General features: G+C 46.7%; 1 protein-coding gene across 1 annotated transcript; it reads left to right on the forward strand.

Moving 5' to 3' along the window:
- The first annotated feature begins 6,689 nt into the window (after window positions 1-6,689).
- On the forward strand, window positions 6,690-23,489 carry LOC125940774 (uncharacterized). The gene is made up of 5 exons (XM_049657333.1): window positions 6,690-6,796; window positions 14,976-15,157; window positions 18,573-18,631; window positions 20,379-20,456; window positions 23,262-23,489. The coding sequence occupies exons 1-5, from the start codon at window positions 6,692-6,694 to the stop codon at window positions 23,426-23,428; spliced, it is 591 nt and encodes a 196-aa protein (XP_049513290.1). The 5' UTR covers window positions 6,690-6,691; the 3' UTR covers window positions 23,429-23,489.
- The last annotated feature ends 1,818 nt before the right edge of the window (window positions 23,490-25,307 follow it).

A 25,307-nucleotide genomic window follows, 5' to 3' on the forward strand; every position in this document is an offset into this window, starting at 1 on the left:
ATCTTCAAAAGCAAATTATCGGAAAAGTAGAAATTCAAGATTATTTTGCTGCGTCTAGGAAATAGATAAATATCTCCTAAAGCTACACAGCAAGCCGCAATGCAGTAAGTGCGGCAGTTTCTTCTAAATATGGTCACAACTGAGACACAGTTCGCAAAAACCATGTACCTCATGCTTGTTCTTGAACCTTTATTTCTAAATCGAATCAATCAATTTCTTTATATTACATATAGTTGTAATCTACAAGAATTAGGCCTTTTTTACGGTATATACGACAACTTTATATCCTAAGTAGAAGAGCCGCCACGGTCGCTCCAAAAGTACCGAAAACGGGGGGCTCGTGCCGCCGGAGTGGGACCGCCACTTAAACAGTTGACGAATGATAAACAGATGCGATCGCATTTCACGACGAACGCCTGCCAGGGGATTTCGGCTGGAACCATGCAGGAAGACATTTTCTGCGCACTTCCTTTGTAACCCGTGTGTTGTAAAAACTAGAATAACTTTTAGAGGAAAAGAGACAAGCTTGTTTCTCTTTCTGTTACAGAAACTGCAGCGAGAACAGCAGGAGTCTCACCGAGGCTCCCATTCCTTCGAGCAGTAGGCAGTAGCAATTGCGCTTACAGCTTACCATACTGTTCAGGATACTTGAGTGCAAACTGAAACAAAGAGTCCGTTTCTGTTAATCGTGCGTCAACTGCTGAGAAGACGCGACACTAATGTGTCAGGAGCACGCCTTCGAGCAATTTTCTGAGGTTTTGAAAGGTGGGCTGCCAGAAGTTCGAAAATCGACAGCCGTGTGAGCTAGCGCTTGTCGCTGGCTGGCATTTGGGCAGCCCGCCCTCGGAGACGCTAGTGACAGGAGTGCGGTCAACAGTGTCATTGACCCACAGAGCGCCCAATGATCCGCACTTAGTATTGCCCCCTGTCATATTTTTTTTTTCTTTTTTCTTAAATTTTTATTATTATTATTATTATTATTATTATTATTATTATTATTATTATTATTATTATTATTATTATTATTATTATTATTATTATTATTCTGTGACGTAACGGCTAGGGTGCAAAACTGGCGCCCCCCCCCCCCCCCGATACAAAGGGGAAAGCCACATCATCATCATCATTATCAGCAGCAGCAGCAGCAGCACGCGCTGCCGTGGTCCGCAATATTTTGTCCCCACTTGCACATCTCACTTCTGCAGACCATCCGCCTCGTGTGGTGTGTATTCAAGAAATAGACGCATTTTCGTGCTTGTAAATATGTGGCAATTTTTTTTTTCCTCCGCATGCCCTATATAGAGTACCACGTCTTCAGAAGCCCCATCTCGTCCAATAGTGGGTACAATCAATGTATCAAGAAGCTACAAGAATACTACGGTGGAACCGTGAGCTACGTTAACCGAGGTCAAAACTGTGATCAAGTAATAAAGATGGCGAAACCCATCCCATCAACTTGAATGGAACAACACGATTGGCATCCGTCGCACTTCGAGTAAACTTTCGACGGGAAAGCCACTAGCTACGTGTTAACAATTTATTTTCGAACGCGTCCACCATGAATAATGAATTTTCTGCGTTTCCTCTCATATACTTTGCGACCGTACAAGCAGTAGCATTCATTTGTATTACCGTCGAATAAATGATGTACTATTCATGCGTGTGCACGGGCAGGTCCTACTTTGCGGCGTGAAGTTGTGGAAAACAAACTCCAGTGCCGCCGAATTGGCGAAAGCGCCAATGTGTGGACGAACGACTTGAACAGCTTTTCTTTTTCTTGTGCTTCAGCAGGTGACACTGCAACAAATTCAGCCTTCGCGAATGTCAGGTCTCTCCATGTGGCGAGCCTAATCAGCCCTGCAGGCTGAGGGTTGGATGGTTTTGTTTTTCTTTTTTTTTTACGACACCCGAGTGTCGAACCGAAAGTTCAAAGCGAATCGTTTCTACCGAACTTTCCCGGGCTTCCTGGCCGTGGTTGCTGCGTTCCCGAATATATAGGGTGTTCCAACTATCATGCACTAAAATTTACAAATATGCAAATGCCACGTAGCTGGACAGAACTAAGGTAATGTTGTTTGCCATCGCTTGGAGACACTCAGATTATTTTTACGTTCCGCCTAATTACATAAGTAACCTACATAATTAATCAACTTCTTAAATATTATAATTGGATGAAAAGTGTGAATAAGAAAATTGTAGAGCAACATGAAAAAAAAATCACCACCCAAGCACTCTGTACAGATGGTTAACCAGCGAAGCTGAAACGTGCGGCCCCGGTGTTTATCACTGGGTTACTCTCGAGGGTTCATTAAAGTATTTCTCAATTATGAGGTTACATACACGTTCTCACGGAGAGAACGCGACGTCACTGAAAGCGCCCGCAGTCCGCCGTTGTCGCTCGCGTTCGGTGTCTCGAGTTTGCACGGCGGCGTGGTAAGCAGCATTCGCCTGCCATTGCTGCTTGCGATTCTTGCTTCAAAATTAAATCTGTCCGTTACGTAAGACAATGAATGGCTCATACCCCCGTAAACGCAGTCTCCCAATTACGACGACAGTAGAGAAGAGCGAGAGTAAAACATATTTATTATTAATATTTGAACGGAGCGAGAGGCGTGCGAGGAACCCGCAGTCCGGGGTTGAGATTCTACGCTGGAATGATGAGCGGCAACGCAGCCTTCTGCGGACAGGCGACGGGCAGACACTTTTTTCGTTTTGCCTAGCCATATAAAGCTTCGCTTTAAAACTCGCGATACAGCTTTCTGTTGCTCAATGTTTGCTACATAAAAGTGTTTTTCCGAGCTTGAAATAATTCCACAAATACACGCAAAGCGCCTCTAGCGGTCAGTCGCACGACAATAGCCGCATGGAGGGCTGCGAGTTCTGCCGACGTAGATGGAGTCATGTTTGACAATTTGAATTGAACTGTACCCTGCTCAGCTGCAACGATGAATGCGGCAGTTGAGCTGGTACGTCAGATTAAACCGTTGGTATACAGGGTGTCCCTGCTAAATGTAGTCCATGTTTTAAAAACGACGGAATGTGCTAGGAGGCTCAACCAACTCAGTGGTGTTGAGGATTGTGTGTCCTATTCTGCGGCAGTGGTTTTTTTTCGTTTTGCAAATTAATTAGTATAAACTAATTGCATAACTTTTTAAATATTGGCTTCACCAAGTAAGTGCCAACACGAAAGTTGTAGATCACATTTAAAGATGGCCGACTGAAGTGTTTGCAACTAAGTACTTACGAAAGCAAGTCGACGGTGGCGCCCCTAGAAAGAGTCCCCGTTGAAACTTTCAGGCCGGGCGCGCGCCGCCACCGGCGACTGCTGCTGCGCAGAGGGACTTTAACATGGCACTGAGGCGGAAAAAAAACAAAATATTAAGAAGTGAAAGTGCGCGCTATCATCGTCGAATCGGAGATATAGGACAGAGAGAAGCGGCGTTGATCAAAGGATGGCGGTACTTTTCCTATATAGGGACTGTTGATCCTTAGGGAGGTGTCGCTAAGGTCTGTTCAGCACCTGCCAAAATTATATATATATATATATATATATATATATATATATAATAGGCAGGTGTTTCAATCTTGTAACACAAGAAGGCGAAAAGCCTGCTGCCCATTTGGTAATACATGAAGCGATAGAATTGTGGTTAGACTTCTTTGTAAGACATATTAGTAATGCATAGGTTGCATTAATGCATTACACGTGCGGCACTAAAGCGACCGCCTAAACGCCACATACGAACACTTATCGTAGTGCCTAAAGTGCAGCATGTTAGTGCACGCACTAGGCCACACTTTTAGTCAGTGAGATGGCTGCGACGTGACCTGCGCAATCACGCACGCACTATAGACACACTATTATTCGTATTAAGCGAGAACCATAGAGCAACCGTGGTTTCAGGAAAGCGTGCTCGTCTCTGGGCCGTCCGGATGGCCGAAGACGCCGCCAGAAAGCAAGGCCTGGCCGCCGTCTGAGGAAGGGAAGGCCTGGGGGTTTAGTCTCCCAACCCCCGCCGCCCCCAGACCCCATCATGGACACAATAAAGTTTTATCTCTCTCTCTCTCTCTCTCTCTCTCTCTCTCACTCCGGTTGCCCGGGTTCGATTCCCACTCAGACCCAAATGTACCAATTTTTTTTTTCAAAGCCGTGAATTGACTTTGTTTACAGGAATCTCACTGAGAAATGTGACCTCAATGCGAGCATTTTTTTTTTTCGGTGTCGGCCGTTTTTCGTTACAGCGCATTTTCGCCAAGGGCACCGCCAACGTAGACACGTAAGGCTTTCACCTTAAAATGAAATAAATTCTGGAGCTTTACGCGCCAAAGCTATGATCTGATTAAGAGGCATGCCGCCGTGGAAGACTCCGGAATAATTTTGACCACCTGGGCTTTTGTGGCGTGCATCCTGTGCACAGTACGAGAGAATAAAGATCATTTGACTTGTGTACGGCTTTTAGTTTCCGAGCGATCTTGGATAAGAGCTCTCTTGCTCAACCTCTGAACAACCGGTGAAGCCTCTGGCATGACGTTGCAGCTAGACATCTCCAGTGCGACGTGTCGTCCTGGCCTGACGACAAGCGCCGGTTCGCGCAATTGACTTTTTCCGCATTTGGCGCCGGTTTTGCAGTCGGCATTATATTGGATGACTTATTATCGTCAAAAAAATATGATTGCGCCATGCGCGTAAGCGTTCCAGGAACCCGTTCAACTGGCGCCAAAGCGCCAAAGTGAGCTAGGAATCATGTTGCAGACAGCGGTGCATGTGAGACGGAAATAAGTCGTCCGCATTCAGATTACGCAACAACACAAACAAAAATTAGAAAAACGATACAGTCAACAGCTGCTTTTCTACCGTCAATTCCCGCGCTCGCGAACGTTGCAACAAGCTGCGCAGCTTTGCAACAAAGCTGCGCTCAATAAAAAGAAGTTGAAAAAAAAATCGAAAGAAAGGAAAATTGTCCAGAGAAGGTAAAACTAAAAAGGAAAAATACACAAAGTTCTTGCTTTCCATGCGTACTCGCGAATTCACTGAGATGTGGGTGGTGTAGCTAGATATGTCTGTCATAAAACTAACATAGCAAAACGACGCAATCAGCCTTTAAATAGCGCCGCTCGAACGCTGGCCACCACTTGAGCCGCCAGAATATCGTCTCCTTGCTGCTTCCTAAAGAACGACTTTCTTTGCGTCGTTCATCAAGACCGCTGTCCTGTGGAAGTCCAATGTAAGTGCTCGCACAATTTGCAAAGAAAAATTAATTTTACGGGTTTTACCGTACCAAAAGCACGATTAGATTATGAGGCACGCCGTAGTGAGGGGCTTCCGTATTTATATTTGACCCCCTGGGGTTCTTTTAAGTTTCACCCAGTGCACAATACGTACGGGCATTTTTGCATTTTACATTGACCGAAATGCGGCCGCCCCGGTCGGGATACGATCCCGCACCCTCGGGCAATGCCATAACCACTTCGTCACCACGACGGGTCCGACTATTTCATTCCTCGTTCTTTATTGTTTAGCATGTAACAGTGTGGACGCTGCTGAAATACGCAGGGTGTTTCATTTTAGCTGCACCAAATTTTCAAAAATTGCCTGTGGCCAGATAGCACAATGATAATCCCACATCTAAACTATACTCGATGAGGCGGCCATTACTTCCACGAGAAATCAAAACGCCTAATTGAATAATTATCATATTCATGTTAGTTAACTTTTTAATATAATTATTTTGCGGCACATCTTTCAATCTACGAATTATGGGCGCTGAAGCGTTAGCGTGGAACGAATTCTGAGGACTGAGCCAGTTTCGAGATGTTAATTTTCAATGTGTCCGACGAAACGCACGGGCGTTCCAGTTAACTTTTTGAGGAAAACCCTTTTTTTTTTTTTTGCATTGAAGCACAAAGTTAACTGGAACGCCCATGCATTTCTGGTCCGTCCGTCCGTCCGACCGTCTGTCCGTCTGACAGACGGACCGAATGAGCGTCTTTGACGCTAACTTGGGTAACTAAGTATGTGCCGCTGCAAATGTGCTGCTCAGCAATAACGAAAAAGATCGCTTAAATTTCTCCAAAGCGGAGCGCAATAGAGCCACGTCACAAGGTTTCCTCAAGAACAGCAACCCGACGCTTTGGCGCAGGCTGCGCCACAACTGCGCTGTGTTTGTCCCGCTCTTCAATGAACCTATCGCCATGTTGCTTCACCGAGTATGTTCCACTGAGTGTGCGGCAAGCTAGGGAAATTTTCTCAGTGTTCGCACGCACCCGGCGCGCCTCGCTTCTCGTCTCAGAGTGCACGCACGCGGACTTCTCGACAGTGCCGCTGGATGATGCTACGAGTCCAGAAATACGCGCGAAAGAGGAGCCCGATTTCCGCATGACGCGTTTCGCGGCCGCGGCGCTAGATGGCGCCTTGTGTTTGTTCTTAGAAAGAGAAATCCTGCAGCTGTGCACGCCTCATAAGTAACTCGCTTCGACGGTGGCAATACGCTATGTGGCTGTATTGATTCAATGCTCACGCATTAACCACCGACAGTCGTCATGAGATGGTTTCCACCGCATTTCTTGTGTTGCAGTAACGATCTTGAACGCTATTACGTTGGGCGAATAAAGCTTTTCTTACGTTGATGCTTTTTTTCTTGCCCCAATGGAGCACTGACGAAGGAATCATTGCTGCGTATACAGGATGAAGATGTGCGGAAGAGTACACCTTGTACTGGCCCTCACTGTGACAGCGGTACTGTACCGGTACACGGATGCGGGAGACTGTTCCACAGAAGACTGCAGTTATCTGCACGTGAGTATGCGTGCCAGCAATGTACAAAGTTATTCAAGCCACTCTCGGTGTGTGTTGTGGGCTCTCCCAGGACGACTCAGTGTGCTCATATAGAATTGTATAGCTGATGCTACGAGAACACTGTAGCTGTGGGCTACGAGTTAACGTATATAAGGCACTCGGTAATCTTGGAAGTATCTTAAGCCTTTGTGTTTAAATAGTTTGCCTTGCCATGTAAATTAACCCCCTGTTTTCATCCTCCATCCTCTCCTCCTCGTAACTCATCCACAAAAAATAAGCAACTCTCCTCTAGAAAGTTAGGAAGACGACGTGCACCAGCTTAGCCTAAGTGTGACGCCCCGGCGACGTAGGCCAGCTACCCATTTAAAGCCTCACCGGCGGCGTACGCTAGAGCCCGACTCTCTGTGTGACCCAAACTCCGAGGCTACGACACCCAAATCCAACAAGTCCTCCTACATGATGCAAATATATGGAACAAGGTGTGTTGCTTGAAGCCATCGGATTAAAGGGGGAACTTCTTCGTAATGCCAGCTATTAATGCGTTAGCTTTCTCAAGGTAGTTAATGCATTTTCCGGGGGTTATCTATGTCTGTATGTGTGTGTGTATTTTTGTATGTGCCGCTTTTCAATGAACGCCTTTCATGTCAACGCTTCAGCGATATGCGCCATCAATGCAATTGGTATGAGCCGTTCTTCAATGAGCCTCTCGCAAACTTGGGTCACGGAGGGTGTGCCACTGAGTAAGCGGCAAGCGAGGGTAGAATTCTCCAGCGTTTGCAGGCGCCGGCGCACCACGCTTCTAGTCTCAGAGGCCACGTGCGGACTTCTCGGCAGTGCTACTAGATGGCGCAGCGTGTCCAGATTGAAGCGCAAATCACAGGTGCCCGGTTGCCGCATGACGCGGTTTCTCAGCGTTCGCACGCATAGGTGCGTCATGCATTTCGGAGGCCACGCCTCATACATATCTCGTTTAGACGGTGGCAATACGTTGTGTCTCTATATTTATTGCTGAACGCATTATTGTAATCAGCCAACGTGAAACGCTTTCCGCCTCTTTTTTCAAGCCTTACTAAATTGTCACAGTGTTGTCCAGGGAGGTGTTTCGGAGATGTCGGTGGCCTGGAAGCTTGTGCCTATAACGCTTGCATGACATGCAACTGCTTTAGAGAACTCGCAGTCCGAGTTGATTCTCGGAAGTTGTTACGTAGGACGGTGTGAGTGCCTGGTCAGCAGGCGAAGATAAGTTCGCGCAGGTTCGCAGGACCTGTATACGCCTGTTAGGCAATCCCGTGTATCCACTACTGTGCGTTTAGTTAAGGTGCAGCATGACAAGCCAAGTCATATGCCCAGTGCTTGTGTCTCTCGGCGTCGTTGCATCAACGGCGCCGGAGAGGTCACCCAGCCACATGAGACGCACGCAAACAGCGCCAGTCCAGCGTCGCACAATGTGACCAGGCAGATTTAACCAGAAGCAGTGTGCAATGTCATTCAAGTGAACTATGAGTAATGTTCCCGATTAAGGTTTTTAAGCCCTGTTTATAGTTCTGCGGCACACACACACACACACGCACACACATTCACAGCAGCGCGCTCGATGGTACGAGCGGCTGCTTTCTCAGACGGCGCCGCCTCGCCGACGAGACACTGGCGCCACATGGTGGCACGCACGCGAAATGGTTGCTGCGGAAGTCGCTTGCAAAAGTTGCCAGCAGCGCGGCCGCAGCCATGCGCTGATTGGTCGGCGCCAAGTCGGCGCTCATCGATCCGCTTCCGGCGGCGGCGCCGGCGCCGAGATTTCTGGTGTGCCTTGAGTACGACGTTTCGGCTTGGCGCCTCCCTCAGCGTCGACGCTGAGCGGCGCCGGGTCACGAAACGCCAGGAAACGCCGGGAAAACGCCGAATGTGGTCGGGCCTTAAGGGCGCTTTAGCCACAAAACACCAATAGACATTATATATCAATGTGCAATAAACATTACACTACTTCTGTGAAGACACGTTTCACTTTCGTGTTCTATACCGATTCCTATATAAGAGGGATCAACCACATTTTTTTTCATGCCTCACTAAATTGCCACCGTGTTGTCCAGGGAGGTGTTTCGGAGATATCGGTTGCCTGGAAGCTTGCGCCTATAACGCTTGCGTGACATGCAACTGCTTTAGAGAACTCGCGGTCCAAGTTGATTCTTGGAAGTTATTATGTAGGATGGTGTGAGTGTTTGGTCAGCAGGCGAAGATAAGTTGGCGCAGGTTCGCAGGACCTGTATACGCCTGTTAGGCAATCCCGTATATCCACTACTGTGCGTTTAGTTGAGGTGCAGAATGACAAGCCAAGGCATATGCCCAGTGCTTGTGTCTGGAGGCTCCGCAGGGTGCGCAGACACGATGATCCCGTGTTCGATGGAACAGGCATGCTGTAACGTACGTAGCCTGCCAAAAAACGCCTGATGCCCTTGGAGCAGACTTGAATCAAAAGGACCCCAGTGCGCGCAAGATTCGGGTAAATACTGTTTTGTTAGAATCATGGGTCGCCAATATCTTACCGCGTTACCGTCACTCATGTGTAGCTTCAAGACCTCATCAGGTTTTCTTCTTCACTCTCTTCGCTTTTGCTAAGTCATTAACCTGTGATAAGTTACAGGGCGTCCACGTGATAGAAACATTTATGTTGATATTTATAGAAACAAACGGACTGCAGAATTGAGAAAGGCGAAGGCCTCGTATTATCGCAACATATTTTCTTATTCTATGGATGGCGCCCGAGGCAAGTTTGGAAAGCTTTCAGTCAGGCACTGAACCGCGAAACTATTCAGAATAATTTAATTGGAATAACCATTAACGGTGACAATATTTCCAGTGTACCGTTCGCCGAGCATTTCAGTGAGCACTTTTCTAATGTGGTGCAACCACTAGGAAACACTGCTTTTACTAAACTGAGTACCATAAAACTGATACGAATTTTCTCGTACCGACAGATAAACTGAAATAGCACGTACATTTCTTTCCTTAGAAAACAGTAAAGCTGTCGATGTCGATGGATGTCAGGTAGAACCGATCAATCATGTAAATGACATTCTTGCTCCTTGTCTAGCCTAAGTGTTTAACCGAATTCTTCAGTCAGGCTGTTCCCCATGTCTCATGAAAATTTGAAAAGGTTCTGTTATATTTAAAGGTGCAGACAAGAATGATGCTCATAATTATAGATCAATATCAATAATACCTATTTTCTTTAAGGGACTAGAGAAATTAATTTTCTACCGTGTAAGTAGTTTCCTTATCAAACACAATATACTTTCAGAGCATCAGCATGGCTTTCAGCGTGATAAGTCTACACCGACTGCACTGTTAGCTCGCATAGCATCGATAATTCAAGACATTAAAGGAAAAAAATGCTTGCGATTAGTGTTTTCATTCACTATAGCAAGGCATTCGATAACCTAGACCATCACATTTTACTCAGGAAGTAAAGCGCTTATGGTATACGTGGCGTGGCTAACACGCTGTTCTATTCATATTTGTTTGAGAGGAATTAATGTGTTTCAATTGCTGATTGTACTTCTTATTCTAAAACCATTTGCGGTGGTGTGCCTCAAGGAAGCATTTTGGGGCCAATGTGCTTCAATATCTACATCAATGATATTGTTAAGATAAATAATGATGCCTCATTTCTGCTGTATACGGATGACACCAGTCTTCTTGTTTCTGGACAAAATGCAACTGAAGTTGTTGCCACGACCCATAGCGTACTTCCAGATGTGCTGCAATGGTCTACTGCTGACGGCCTACGAATTATTGCGAAAAAAAAAACTGTCTTTTTTTTTCAGATCGAGAGGCACGGAGGTTAAGGTAGACCAATCATTACAGCTTGAGAGAACACCCGTTGAAATAGCGGACAGACATGAAATTCGGGGCGTAACTTCGTCTGCTGATATGACATGGACGTGTCATACTGAATCTTTCACAAAATCATTACCAGGCGCTGCTGGTTCTCTGTCACGATGTAGACACTTTCTTCCAGCACAAGCTAAGCTCCAGATTTACCACCCGCTGTTTTCTACCCATATATATTATTGACTATTAGGCTGGGGCACCACAACTGTACGTAACGTAAATACAATTCATCTATTGCAAAAGAGCGCTATATCTTCGGTATATTGCGAATGTCCTACAAACAGTAGTACGCATACATTGTTGTTTCGTTACAAAATAATTAGCATGAAATATGTGTTCGATTTTCGTTTAATGTATAGTTACTTCATTGCAAATGAATAATTTAGTGTGCCTATTCAAGATTTCTCTAACATACGCATCAACGCAGTGACCAACGCACCCGCAGCGCCGACTGGTGGCTTCTTCCTTGTCGGCGCACGGCCTATTTTCTGCAGTCGCTGAGGTTTACATCGCCGTCCTTGCTCAATAAACATGAACGAAGAGAGGTCGGCTTTGCTACGTTCACCAAAAAATAAATGCGTGAATGTTTGCTAACTCTTGCCTAAACGCTTTATAATATGATGTCCTATCACGATTAGAATGTTTATGAAATTTTAGCATTGAGTTGATTGTTATTTGCGGGGTGTGCACGCGTGTTGCTTTGCACGTTCTGACTAGGCCACTTAACTTCTATAATGCATGTTTGCATTGATTGCACTTGTTGTATTTGTACTACTCATTTCTTGTTTCCATTATTTCTTGCATTTGTTGTATTTGTACTGCTAATTTCTTTTAAGCATGAAATGTCTTTTAGCTCCCGCTGTCGGTGACCTTCAAGTGACCTTGATCCAAAAGTTAGAGCTGTTATCCGGGCACTCAACAACCGAGATCATATGGGCACTGAAACGAGAACATCCGCGCATCGTTGTGAAAACAAAACGAGATACCCGGGCAACCAGTCGAAAGTTTAAAAAAAAATGCGGTCTCTGGCCCCCATCCCTTTGTACAAGACCGCATTACAAGCGCTATTTACTGCCCAAACAGTTTACAAAAGATATTGCTTCCCATTTCTTCCTAATGGTTGTTCACAATATCACTCAAGATTTAACTTCTAGTACGCTGAATAGTTTCCATAGTATATGTCGCCCCGTTGAGGTCTGTGTGAGTATTTCGCATTGCGCGGTAGTGTGCGCCCCGATTAGTTCCTCAAGCGTGTTGTGTAGCCCCAACTCTAAGAGTTTGTCGTTGGATGTTGTGACTGGGACGCATATCGCCTGTTTTAAAGCTCGTCTAATGAAGCATTCCATCTTGGTTTTTTTTTTTCTGTCACTCCGAATGTTAGGTAAGGTGCCACATAGACGACGCGGTTGATGACGAGGGCCAGCACTAAACGAATTAGGCTGACATCCGTCATGCCGTAGTGTATATTGGCAATCCGTTTTATTAGCCTTAGTGCGCTGTGCGCTGTTCTCCAGCGCCTTGGTGGTACCGAGGTTTCTGCTTTCCACATGCAACCGGAGTCCTAGGACTTTGATCTGGTCGACGATAGGTATCGGACCCCCGTTCACCATGATGTTATTGCTCGGTGTTCCTCCGTATTGTTTCCTGGTCGTAGGGTACACCAGCAGGAGTCCGGACTTTTGCGAGGAGCAACTGAGCCCCTTCTCTGCCGCGTAGCGTTCGACGACCTCCGTGGCCTGCTGGAGGGTTTCCTCGATTTGACCTTCGCTGCCGCCTGTCACCCACAACGTTATGTCGTCGGCGTACAGGCTGTGGTTGAGGCCGCAGATCTTGCTGAGGATTTTCGGCAGGCCGATAATGGCCACGTTGAAGAGAAAGGGGGACAATACCGAGCCCTACGGCGTTCCCCTACTACTCAGTTCTATGTCATCCGACTTCATTTCTCCTATCTTGATTTGAGCTGTGCGGTTCGAGATAAAATCCCGGACGTAGGTGTAAGCCTTGCGACCTGCCCCCAGGTTCTGTAAGTTTCCTAGGACCGCCTTGTGCGTAATATTATCGAAGGCCTTGGTGAGGTCCAGCCCTAAGATGGCTTTTAGTCTCATTCCTCTGCCCCACGTGTCGAGGACTAGATGCTTGATTTGGAGCAGGACGTCCTGCGTGGACAGTTTCGGCCTGAACCCGATCATCGTGAGCTGATACAGGCCTCTGTTCTCCATGTAGTTGCTTAATCTAGAGAGAACGACGTGCTCCATCAGCTTCCCCACGCACGAGGTCAGAGAGATGGGCCTGAGGTTCTCAGTAAGTAATTTCTTACCGGGTTTGGGGATCATCATCACGTACGCAGTTTTCCACAGCCGCGGTATTGCGCCCCGCTCCCAGCACGCGTTCATGCACTTCGTGATTGTCGCGATGGATTCGTCACTTAGGTTTCGAAGAATCTTGTTCGTGATGCCATCCGGGCCCGGTGCCGACTTTGTGCGTAGCCTGAGTATTTCGGCCCTCACCTGGGCCTCCGTGACCTCCTCGTCCAATGCGGGGTTTTCCCTGCCCGTGTACGCATTCTGTGGTTCTCGCGTAATGCTTCCTATGTATATGTTCTGTATGTCGCAAATGAGTTCTTCGTCGGTGCCCGCTTAAGTGTGGGTGATCTTAATTGTTGAGGTTCTGTCTCGGTGTCGTTTTGCGGCCCTCGGGGTCTAAGAGACATCGGAGGAAGTTCCACGTTTTGCCCAGCCCGAGCTGGCCCTCCATGCTGTTGCATGTGACTCCCATTGCTGCCGGTCCCAGCGGTTCGCCTGATCCTCAATCTCCCTGTCTAAACGCTCTATTCGCCGCCGCAGGGCCCTATTCAGCAACCGGCGCCTCCGCCGTCTCTGTAGGCTGCTGCGCGATTCCCACAGGTGGAGGAGTTTCCTGTCGGCTGCTTCAAGCCCTACTGCCTCGGGAGTTTCTCGAGTAGCCTGCTTTACCGCCTTGTGTATCTGCTGTGTCCATTTATCAATGTCCGTAATAATGCTTGCAAAAACACTTTTCTGTAGCGCGTATTGAGCAACAGAAACCTGTATCGGGAGGTTTTCATGTTGCTCTGCAACTGTCTCGTTGACACTTATCATCTAATTAGAGTATTTGAGAATTTGATTATTTACTTAGGACGAATTCTGCAACTAGGCGGAATGCAAAAATAATCTGAGTATCTTCAAGCAACGGCAAACAACATTACCTTGGTTCTGTCCAGCTGCGTGGCATTTGCATATTTTTATTGCGATAGCAATTATATGGACACTCGAAGCGGATTTCTGCCGTCGCCGTCGCCGTGAGGTACCGTATAAAGTCCAAGGGCGATAAAGGTGTCGCCGCGCGCCGTATGCTGTATGTGCAAGTGAAAGCGCGCGAGGGACGTGTGGTTTCACGGAAACCGAACTCATGGCGGAGAGGGGCGATAACATTGTCGCCGCGCGCTGTATGATGTATGTGCGAGTGAAATCGCGCGAGGGACGCGTGCTTTCACGTATAGGGAACTTCCGGCGGAGAGAAAACTCGATGCCTTCCGTCATGCGAAAGGTCGTGGGGTGATGGGAGGGAGGGGAGGCGACGTTTAGCTGCGGCAACAAATCCGTATCTTGCGACCGGGCGCAAGGGGAACTGGCCACTCAATCTCCCACACGAAATGAGGAAAGTGGGAAGGCAGCGCGGGAGGGAGGGGGGGGGCGGCTTCTACTCTGCCAGCAACTGCGCACTTGTACTTTACGCGGCTCTGGGCTGTCGCGCGCACGGAGTCTCCACACGGCTCTTACCCTTGTATACGCTTTGCTTTCGCCGCTCAGTTTCCGTTGAAGCGATAGACCGCACGAACCTTCGATCGCTGCTGCTGCCGCGCTTGCTCACGCGAGCGTTCTGACAGCTCTTGTCTGCGGTCATCGAGTGGGATCTATTCATATTTCCTTGTGCGCGCTGACACCAAGCTTGTTAATTCAGTTAATAAACGAATGTGTCCAAGTTTATGCAGCCGATACAACTACTATCCTTACTCCGTATAGCTCTCTACGAATTTGCTGTCGCAATTTATGCGTCGCCTTTCGAGCGAGACTGCGACTTTTTGAAAGCTTGGCTCAAGTTACGTGGGGCAACCTACATATTTCTATCTACAGATTGTTCCTGAACTCTCTGTTTCTCTAAAAGATTAACATCTCCAAGTATATGCAATAACGTTGCAGTTATCTATGATGAAGTGTGTTCACACAGACTGAAAACGGTGCTCACGGGGCATCTGCGATGTCTTCAACTCTAGTTCCAGGTATTCGAGGATTTCAAGTTTATCATCTTGAATGCCACTTCCGACCAGCAGTTGGATCTACGCTGCTTGACTGTTAAAAAATTGCCACCAATAACGATTGATTACGAGTCCACAATTAGAAGTGCCTCCAACCCCTCCTACCAGGTCAAATACATGAAGAACGACGATGAGATACGGTGAGTTGAGGGCAAATTTTTGTGAACCTAAGCATAGTTTCTCAGATTCTTTTATTGCGATAGCAAACATAGGGACACTCCAAGCGCATTTCTGCCGTAGCCATCATCGTCTAAGTCGTCGTCGTCGTCGTCGTCGCCGCCGTGAGGTTCCCTATAAAGTCCAACGGCGATAAAATCGTCGCCGCGCGCCGTATGCTGTATGTGCGAGTGAAAGCGCGCGAGGGTCGCGCGCTTTCACGGAGAGCGAACGCCCTGCGGAGAGCAAACGCGACGTGTTCCGTCGTGCGAAAGGCCTTGGGGGGATGGGAGGGAGGGGAGGCGACGTTTAGCTGCTGCACCAAATGCGTATCTGGCGACTGGGCGCAAGGGAAACTTGTGACTGAATCTCCCACGCGAAAGGAGGAAAGCGGGAAGGCAGCGCGGGAGGGAGGGAGTGCGGCTTTTTCTCTGCGAGCAATTAACTGCGCACTTGTACTTCGCGCGGCGACGGGCGGTCGTGCGCACCGTACCTTGAAAGCGATCTTCACACGGCTCTTACCTTTGTATACGCTGTGCTTTCGCCGCTCAGTTTCCGTTGAAGCGATAGACCGCACGAACCTTCGCTCGCCGCTGCTGCCGCGCTTGCTCACGCCAGTGTTTTGACAGAGGTTGCTTGCGGTTATCGAGTGTGATCTATTCATGTTTGCTTGTGCGCGCTGGCACCATGCTTGTTAATTCAGTTAGTAAGCGAATGTGTCCAAGCTTATTCAGCCGACAAAACGTTTTACTATCCTTACGCCGTATAGCTCTCTACTAGTAAATTTGCTATCGCAATTGATGCTTCGCCTTTCGGGCGAAACTGCGACTTTATTGATAAATGGGTGATTCTGTTGGACAAGACTGTAAGAGCGATAAAGAATTGCGATGCCACACGGCCATGCAGCTGTACCCGGAGGCATGATGGAAATTGTCGTGCATTGCGAAAAATGTGACATAAGAATTCGTGCGAAATGCTTGAAGTGTTTCACTCTCAAGAATGCGTTCACTTGCCTAGCGTACTTGCTGCATGCAGGATGGCTAAAAACTCCATGTTTCAAAGCAGACCCAACCATAAACGTAATGTGCCTCATAACACACATATCCAGTAATACCACATGACATATGGAAACACACAAGTCCTTATATAAGATCTGATATGTTTCATATTGGGTTTCTTGGTAGGGAATTTTTTGTCAACGAAGTGTTCGTGTGCCTTTCTGAGCTCTCTGAAAGGTTTATTATTAAAAACGTTCTGCAGTTTGGAACTTGCCGACGTTTAGGCAGATGAGTTAAAGGCGAACTGCAGAAACATTTTGGGCCGCGAAGAAAGCCTACCTTCATACTGCATAGATATAGAGCAGCCTCGGTGCATAATTTTACGTTTGAAATGAAAGTTGATGCGTCAAATAAAATGTTGCAAAAAATGACGTTTTTCGTACGTAAATAGAAAAAAAAACGCCACGATTAAATAGATAACCGAAAATCACGCACGAACCAGACCGTTAAGAACCAGCGCAGATCGTCGGCGTGGCCTCAGAGATAAGTTGGCGACCATGGAGCACTGAAAATCCATGGGCCGTGCATCAATGGGTCGTGCATGAAATCTGAGAACCACCAGGTACGCGCGTCGTCGGCTTAGACGCTATTTGAAAGCCGGTAATAAGAAACCTTATTAGACTGGGAAGGCCTTGAATTGAGGATCAACGGCAACCTTCGGTTTGCAGGAAATATTGTCCTGTACAGCAACACTGGGGACGACTTACAACAGATGATTGAGGACCTTAAACGAAAACGTGTAACCAATGAAATGTTCAATAACCTGGCTAGGGAACAAAAATTCAGGTTCGCCAGTAGGCCTCTAGGGTCTGTACAGGAATGCGTTTATCTAGCTGGATTGCTCACAGGGTAACCTGATCATGAGAAGGAAACATACAGAATAAAATGGTTTGGAGTGCATACGGCAGGCATTGCCAAATCCAGACTAGGAGCTCACCACTGTCGTTGAAAAGAAACGTGTAGAATCATTGTATTCCAGCGGGGCTAACATATGAGGCAGAAACTTGGAGGTTAACAAAGAAGCTCTAGAACAAGTTAAGGACCGCGCAAAGAGCACTAGAACGAAAAATGTTACGCGTAACATTAAAGGACAGGAAGAGAGCTGTGTGGGTCACATCAAACTGGAATAGAAGATATTCTAGTTGACATTAAGAGAAAAAAAAAGTGGAGCTCGGCAGGCCATGTAATGCGTAGGGTAGATAACCGGTGGACCATTAGGGTTACAGAATGGATACCAAGGGAAGAGAAGCGCAGTCGAGTACGGTAGAAAACTAGGTGGGGTGATGAAGTTAGGAAATTTGCAGGCGCCAGTTGAAGTCAGCTAGCGCAAGAAAGGGGTAATTGGAGGTCGCGGGGAGAGGCCTTCATCCTGCAGTGAACTTTTTTTTTTTGAAATGTACTCATGATGGCGATAATGATGAATAGGAAACGTATACCCAATTACCATCTCTCCAGTTTTGCCAAGATTGCTTCAATAGTACATGATTATACGTATTACTCAATTACAACCAATATCGGCAAAGTAGAATCCTGTTGCATCTGGCCTTTCAAAACCTAAACCAGCGTGGCTCGTCGACATGACCTCTGAGACCAGTACACTCCCGCACCGCGCCGAGAATCCCGGAGGCGACGTTGTACTCGGAGTTGCGTCATAGCCTCTAACCATTGGCGCACGCGTCGTCTAGTTATTTCAATTAAAGGCTGGGAATTTTTTAAGAATTGATAATTACCAGCCATCTAGCTTTGACAAAATCGACTGAATAGTATGCACTATACTCATAATTATTAAAATTCGCGCAAGTGCAATTCTTGCAGTTGGTCGAAGTCTGGGAGACAGGAGGGGCTGCGTAATGCGGAAGCCGGTGGAGAAAAGAGCGCGGCGGCCCGCGCATGTTCTCCAGTATTACGGGCACCACGCTCCTACATCAAAAAGTAATATGATACCAGATAGTGGCAGCGCCATGAGCACTTGCACAATACGGCCATGGCTTAATTTTTAGAATACTCGGCTCAAAGCCAGAAGATCGCCGTTTACATTGCAGACACCTTGTTGAAACCTATTTATCACATTATATATGTAGGGCTGTGACGAATGAACGCACACGTTCGGTCCATTTCGTAGCTCAATACGGTCGTTTGCTCTATCAGAAGGCCTGGTAGCTAAGGTAGAATATCGACATCAAGAAACAACTAAGCAAGTACCTTCCCTTATTCAAAGTAAGGAAGACAACAAATTTAGACTGCGGCGAGTCAGTGCCAGTTCTCTGCCTTGACCGGCATGGTTATCCAATATAAACGCCCACGAGCTTGGTCAATCAGTTTTTATTCCTCGCGGTTTCAGATCCTCGCAAGTGCGGGTATCATTTCCTGAACGCAAGATTTCCGTAGCATGGGAAAGCGGTGAGTATTAAAACGCTCCCTGCGTTAAAGTTCATTGCGGTAGCAATTAAAGACACTCGAGAGACTTGTTCGGCGTTAGTGTCGTCATGCTGTCCCAAGAGTAAGTTGCATGAGCGCCTCTCGAGGCATGTCCTGCATGTACGCTAGCCCTGTGCACTATGATTGATGTCACGGGATCGGTGCGGGTGCGAGGGCAGCATGTGAGGGCGAGTCAAGAAGGCTCGTGGCTTGATGCGCACCACCTTCCCGCGGACTGCAATGTTGGAGGTAGAGAGAGTTATAACGGGATCTGTCCGCGCAAACCGTGCGCAGTATCTGGGAGTCACGTCATCAGCGGGTACAAGGCTCAAGGGTACGTATGCAAGAAGGAGCCCATAAGGCTCCTTCTTGAGTGGCTCAATGAAGAAGGTGGCAATGAAGGTGGCAATGAAGGTGGCAATGAAGGTGGCAATGAAGGTGGCAATGAAGGTGGCAATGAAGAAGGTGGCAATGAAGAAGGTGGCAATGAAGAAGGTGGCAATAAAGAAGGTGGCAATAAAGAAGGTGGCAATAAAGAAGGTGGCAATAAAGAAGGTGGCAATGAAGAAGGTGGCAATGAAGAAGGTGGCAATGAAGAAGGTGGCAATGAAGAAGGTGGCAATAAAGAAGGTGGCAATGAAGAAGGTGGCAATGAAGAGGGTGGCAATGAAGAAGGTGGCAATGAAGAAGGTGGCAATGAAGAAGGTGGCAATGAAGAAGGTGGCAATGAAGAAGGTGGCAATGAAGAAGGTGGCAATGAAGAAGGTGGCAATGAAGGTGGCAATGAAGAAAGTGGCAATGAAGAAAGTGGCAATGAAGAAGGTGGCTCAATGAACACGGTCTTCCCGTGAGCCCAATGTTGGATATACCGTGATTCTACCCCCATTTTCTCGACAGGGGAAGGGCTGGTTATTTTTTTTACCACTTCCTTATCCCGTCATATTTATCCACGCGTGGAAGGCAGGCAAGTATGCGCTTCCTTGTTTAAAGCGATAATTTGCCCATTACCATCACTGGTATTTGAACTGGATTTTCTACGGCAACCTTGCACTTCGAAGCCAGACGCGCTAACCAAAGCGCTATCGCGCAACATTTCCATTCGGTAAGTTGTGCAAGGTGTTGCAATCCACACAAGCTCTACGAGTGCTGGCGCCTTTGTATCTATTTCGGAGCCACAGCAGGCGATAACGTGAGGTACGAGCACCAAGTTCTGCGCAGCGCAATGTTTTCGTTCAGAAGATGCGGCTGTCACATGTGCGATCTTTTTTTTTTTTTTGACGCAGTATAGAGAGACAGAAGAAAGGGGAAAGGCAGGGAGGTTAACCAGAGGGGAACATCCGGTTTGCTACCCTACTCTGGGGAGAGAGGGGAGCGGGAGGTAAAGTGACAGGAAAGTTGAGAGAGAGAAAGAAAGAGAGGGACCCCAGATACACAATCACAATCGGTCAGTGTCACCGCATGCTATCACTGCACGGCATAGTAGCACTTGTAGCACTATAAGCATCAGTTCCAAGCTACAGCTGCTTGTCAAAGTATGCTGTCCTTAAAAACTGCAACAGTGTCCGTGTCGCCCTCCACTGCGATGGCTTGTGATGTCGGCATTCCAAAATGATCTCCTCTGTTAAAGCTATTTGGTCCAAGCGCGCTGTCGCGAAATTAGTTCAGTACCAGCCTAATCATTATGGTCTCCTAACTTTTTTTTTTCCTTTTCTATGTTTTACGACATTAGAAACGTTGCAGTTTGATCTGCGTTTCTACTACGAAAAGACCTGTTTTGTTCTTGAGAAAATCGCTCAAGGAGATTCCGGTGAGTATCCTCAATATTACTTGCACACCTCTCCCTCCCTGTCTTTCTTTCGCTCGCTGTGGAAGGCATTTTCAAGGGAAGGCAGGACAATCACGGAGTAATATTTGTAATTGTGTGTAGGCTCGTTAGCAGCAACAACAAAATTATATCTACTGCAACAGAAGGGCTACTACACAAATCTCGTATCACTCTTGCACGGCTTCAAAATGAGGTGCATTTTATACCGCATTTTTTTATATAATCATCGCCGTCGTAGCCGTCGTCATGGCTGACTGAGTCAATGAAACGAACAAATTGACTGGGTCCAGAAAAGGCGCAGGCACATAAGGCTATTCATTAGGCTCATAAGGTTCATTAGGCGAGGTTCTAAGTAGAAAAGGGTAAAAGAGACACGTAAGGTGCATCTATGGCTTAGCTGCTCTTGGAAAAAAAAAGACGTGACGTGGGAGGAACTTACTTACGGACAGGTAGTGATAGTAGAGATCGAAATAGATCATTGACAGGACTGCATTAGAAACGATTGTTGAGTTCAGAATATCAGCCCAAGTGATATTAGTAGGAGGCATTATATTCGCACATGGATGATGTTGACGGATATACTGGTTCCAACGGTTTTATAGTGCTGGATTTGTGCGAGTAGCAGAACCTTGTAGTAGTTAATAGAAGAATAAGTGTCATGGACAGGTAACGTGGCAGTGCGGAAACAGGCAGTCATTTATCAACCACGTCTATAGTCTCAGAAACGGCTTACGAATGACTAGACGAAAAGACGATATATGAACAAAGAGCAGATAGCCTAGGTAGCCATCATAAACGCATAACCTTAAAATTTGGGAGAGATAGCGACGAGGCAGCAGGTAAAAAAGAATCAGAGGCCAGTAAATTGGTTGCTACGGACGGAAACAAGTAAAAACGATGGTTATTTACAAGGATGGCAGAAAAAAAAATTAGTAAAATCTGTAGGATAAAGCAAATGGCAGCGCCTCACTATTTGAGGCCCGAGCAGGCTACCTAAGGACAAATACATAGGGGAGCAAATATTCGTAACAAGATGAGGCATGTGTCTGCTGCAGCGAAAATCCGGTTACAACTCCGCACATGCTAATGAAAGGCGAAGGTATTTACGCAGTGAGATCAGTAGGAAACGCACACCTTCCATAGACACTGTGATTTAAAGCGGCTGGAAGCATTAAGCATTCAGCAGCCGACATAAGCAAGAGACGCTTAAAGTATTAGTGGAAAAATGCAGGGAAGATTCGTAGGACCGGATCCGTTGAAGGCTTAGGTAGCAGTACAAGGTAGATTTAGATGTTTAAGGAAGAGACAAAAGATTAATAACATGTCGGCAAAAGGCTAGATTGATATGCACGTACAGCTCAAGCATTAGCTCAAGCAAGCTAGGTCACTACTTATCACCGGCCCGTTTCCAAGGGGCTTTCATTAAATAATAATAATAATAATAATAATAATAATAATAATAATAATAATAATAATAATAATAATAATAATAATAATAATAATAATAATAATAATAATAATAATCACTATCATATTCATGAACGACGGCAAGCATGGGGCGCCACCTTTTCGCCGTTTCTTTCCCCACTACTTCCTCGCGTCGCCTCACGTTTCGCGTGAAGAGTCCAATTACCAACAACTTATTTTTTTTTTCATATCCCTGTGCACCGATTCCTAAATGTAATTTCTGTGTACAACGAAGCACCACATGCGGGATGTATGTGTGTGTGTGTGTGTAAAAACTTTTTATTTACAAAAGTCCTTAGGCTCGACTATTTCAAGTCGAGGCGGGCCGCTCCCACGATGGCACCGTTAGGCCCAGCCCTTCAGCGACATCGTGGGCCCTCTGGACAGCCCGTAGCTGATCTTGAAAAGATGAACTCTCTAGCATCTTCTTCCAATGGAGCCATTCTTCTTTAGGGTTGGTGAGAGTCGCAGGGCATCCCGCGAGCATGTGTCTGATCCCGATGATGCCATTACTTATTATTACTTATTATTATATTATAGCTTGTGTATCCCTGATGTCCACTCTTCTGATGACCCCTTTGCACGTTGCATGTGGTGCCGTCTCGTATGCGTTCACCTCGTATTCCATTTCCACGATCTTGAAGGACTTGATTCTCACGTATTTCGCCGCATGTTCGGGCTTGGGTGTGCTGACTACAACGATATTCTGAGTGAAGTTAGGGCAAACAACGTCTTCGCGGGCTTGCTCCGCCGTTAGGCCTGACGCCTCAATAACTGCAGCACCAATGGCTGTGGTGCTCACCTTGTTCAAGTTAAGTCCTCCTCGTGGCCGTATGATGATTTTACTGTGCTCCTCCGGCAGCTGGGGCATCCTCGAGGCCTTGACAATCCGATTCTTGATCGCTCCGATTACGGATCCTCTGCCGCCGCCGGCGGCACTGCCATGCTCTTGCTGACTACGTGGCACTGCGCTTTTATCGTCAACGACTTTCTTGGTAGTACGGGATCTTCGGCTAGTTACAACTTGCCAGCCTAAATCCTCCTCATCATTCTCTTTGGATCCAGCAAAATCTTCGTCTTCCATGCGTATATCCGTCATGCTCATGGGGCAGGTAGGCCTACTAGGCCCAACGGGCCCTAGAGAATAAGTCCTGTATAATTGCGAAAATGCAAGTCCCACCTCGAATCTTCGTATCAGGCGATTCGCGGTGACTTCAAGGATCCGATGCAGTACTGCTTTCCGTTGTAATCACTAAATTAGCCAGCGCATGCGGGATGTAGCTCAAAATCTTTTGTCTCGTTTCTTTTTTTTTTCTCCAGGTTCAAAATACTACCTCTTCAGCAATGTTAATGCGAAGGACACCGGCTTCGAACAGTGCATGACGAAGCTGAAGGAATACTCCGGTGGAAACGTGACATTCCCGAACGAAGGTCAAAATTGCGATCGAGTGGTTGAGCAGTTTGGAAAGGACCCCCAATACTTTTGAATATCGTCTAATAAATTCTGCAGCACTCACGGACATCATCAGACTTGCCAAACGCGGATTTTAGGTTTGATCGGCTGAGAAAAAAAAAAGCGTCGGATGAAAGAGAAGGCCGATTTCTCGGAACTTCTCTAATTCCCAGTGTTCTCCGTATAGGAGTTCAGCTGGATGTCCAGGCGTGGTGATGAGTCCAGGGGCGGTATTCTGTAACAGTCCAATTAGTAGACTGTCTATTTCGGCTGTCGCTGATTGGCTGCTGCCGGATTTTCTGCGACACGGGGGGGGGGGGGGGGGGGGGGGGTGATGAAGGCACAAAAGGTTAATTCACAAGTATTCTGCTTTTTTTTACATGTTAATATACTTGTTTGGTGGTTAGTGGAATTGAATAAAAAATATACAATATTGTCTGTGAACCTCACTTTACATTCTTATCTATAAGATTTCCTTGCATATCGCCCCCAAACATTTCGTCAAAATATAAACTTCGAGAAAGATTAAGCTCGTTCAGGAAACCGTGCAAACAGGCACTTAATATTTTTAGTGCTTCTATTCGCATCAACAGCTTCACTGTAGGAACCGCAAGAAGGAGTTGTCTATTAGAGTGTTGTATGCGTAAGGCAAGCTTTATATAATTATAATCAATAACTATGTTTCAAAGCAACAGTTCGGGACTCTGACTCAGGTGCCATTGCCGGCAGTTTTTATACCGAGGACGAGTCTCCCGCCGGTCTTCACCCACCTCAATAAAATATTGGAGGACGCTTAACCTTCGCTTTTAAGAGTGGAACGCGATAGCATTCAAAGATCCCTGACTGCTTCTCACGCTTCCCGACAACTGCTGCTTAAGCAACCGTAACGGTTACCGGGAAACACTGGCGGCGAACGCTACATGCACGGAGGCGAGCTTTCTGGTATAAACGCGGCCTCTTGCGTGGGGCGATCCCGGAGATATTGCACAGCCGCGCCAAAAAAAAATTGCATAATTTTCAGGTTTGCGTTTTTGTTTCGTACTTTTAATATTTCAGCCTGAGAAGATTTAACATAAAATGCATGCGCTGTGGGTGTTTTGTTTCACGACATTTGTTCGTGGATTGTCATTCTCAAGATTACGAGGAATAGCTCTGCCAAGAATGCAAGACAAGGTATGAGCAACATTAATGATAGAATGGCGTGGCAATATAAACCGCATATACTGCAGGTCATATAAGAAGGCGTGGCATATACATGTACCTAAAAAAATTGGAGGACGCTTAAGCTTCTCCTCTAAGAGTAGAACGTGATAGCGTTATCGGGACCCGTTCGCATCGCATCGTTCGCATACGGCAAGTAGGCTTCATTCACGGCAACACGGAACGTGGGAAAGCCAGCTTACAAAGACCAAGCTTACACCGATCCCCTTAAAGTCGGCTTCACTTTTAAACTGAAATGCATTGATGGAAAGACGTTTTTCCATGGACAATATAAGTGGTCTTATATTAAAATGTGAAGGTCCCAGCACCTTTTTTTATTATTTTATTAATTGTTTGCTATTGCCCCGACGCGCGCAGGTCTGGTAGAAATGCTGGAAAAGGGGTTTGTGTTTGAGTTTCCTCGTAGCAGAATTAGGTTTTCTCGTACATTCAAATTACAATGCGACGCCGATTGGTAAACAATCCGACGGCGAATTCGACGCCGAATGGTAAAGTTGTACTTTACCACTTTTTCTTATGGATTTCACTGTGAGAAATTCAACTTTTGTTCACCAAAACCTTGCACCACGTGGAGGGCCTGCGCGGTCGCTGTGGTTGGATTATTTTCTCCGCCACCCGCGATCACACGCCGGTTGCCGACGCCGGATTTTCTGCGACACGCGGCCCTCAACGCTATCGCGTTAATATTTTCG

Source organism: Dermacentor silvarum, chromosome 10 (assembly GCF_013339745.2).
Source record: "Dermacentor silvarum isolate Dsil-2018 chromosome 10, BIME_Dsil_1.4, whole genome shotgun sequence".
Lineage (NCBI taxonomy): Eukaryota > Metazoa > Arthropoda > Arachnida > Ixodida > Ixodidae > Dermacentor > Dermacentor silvarum.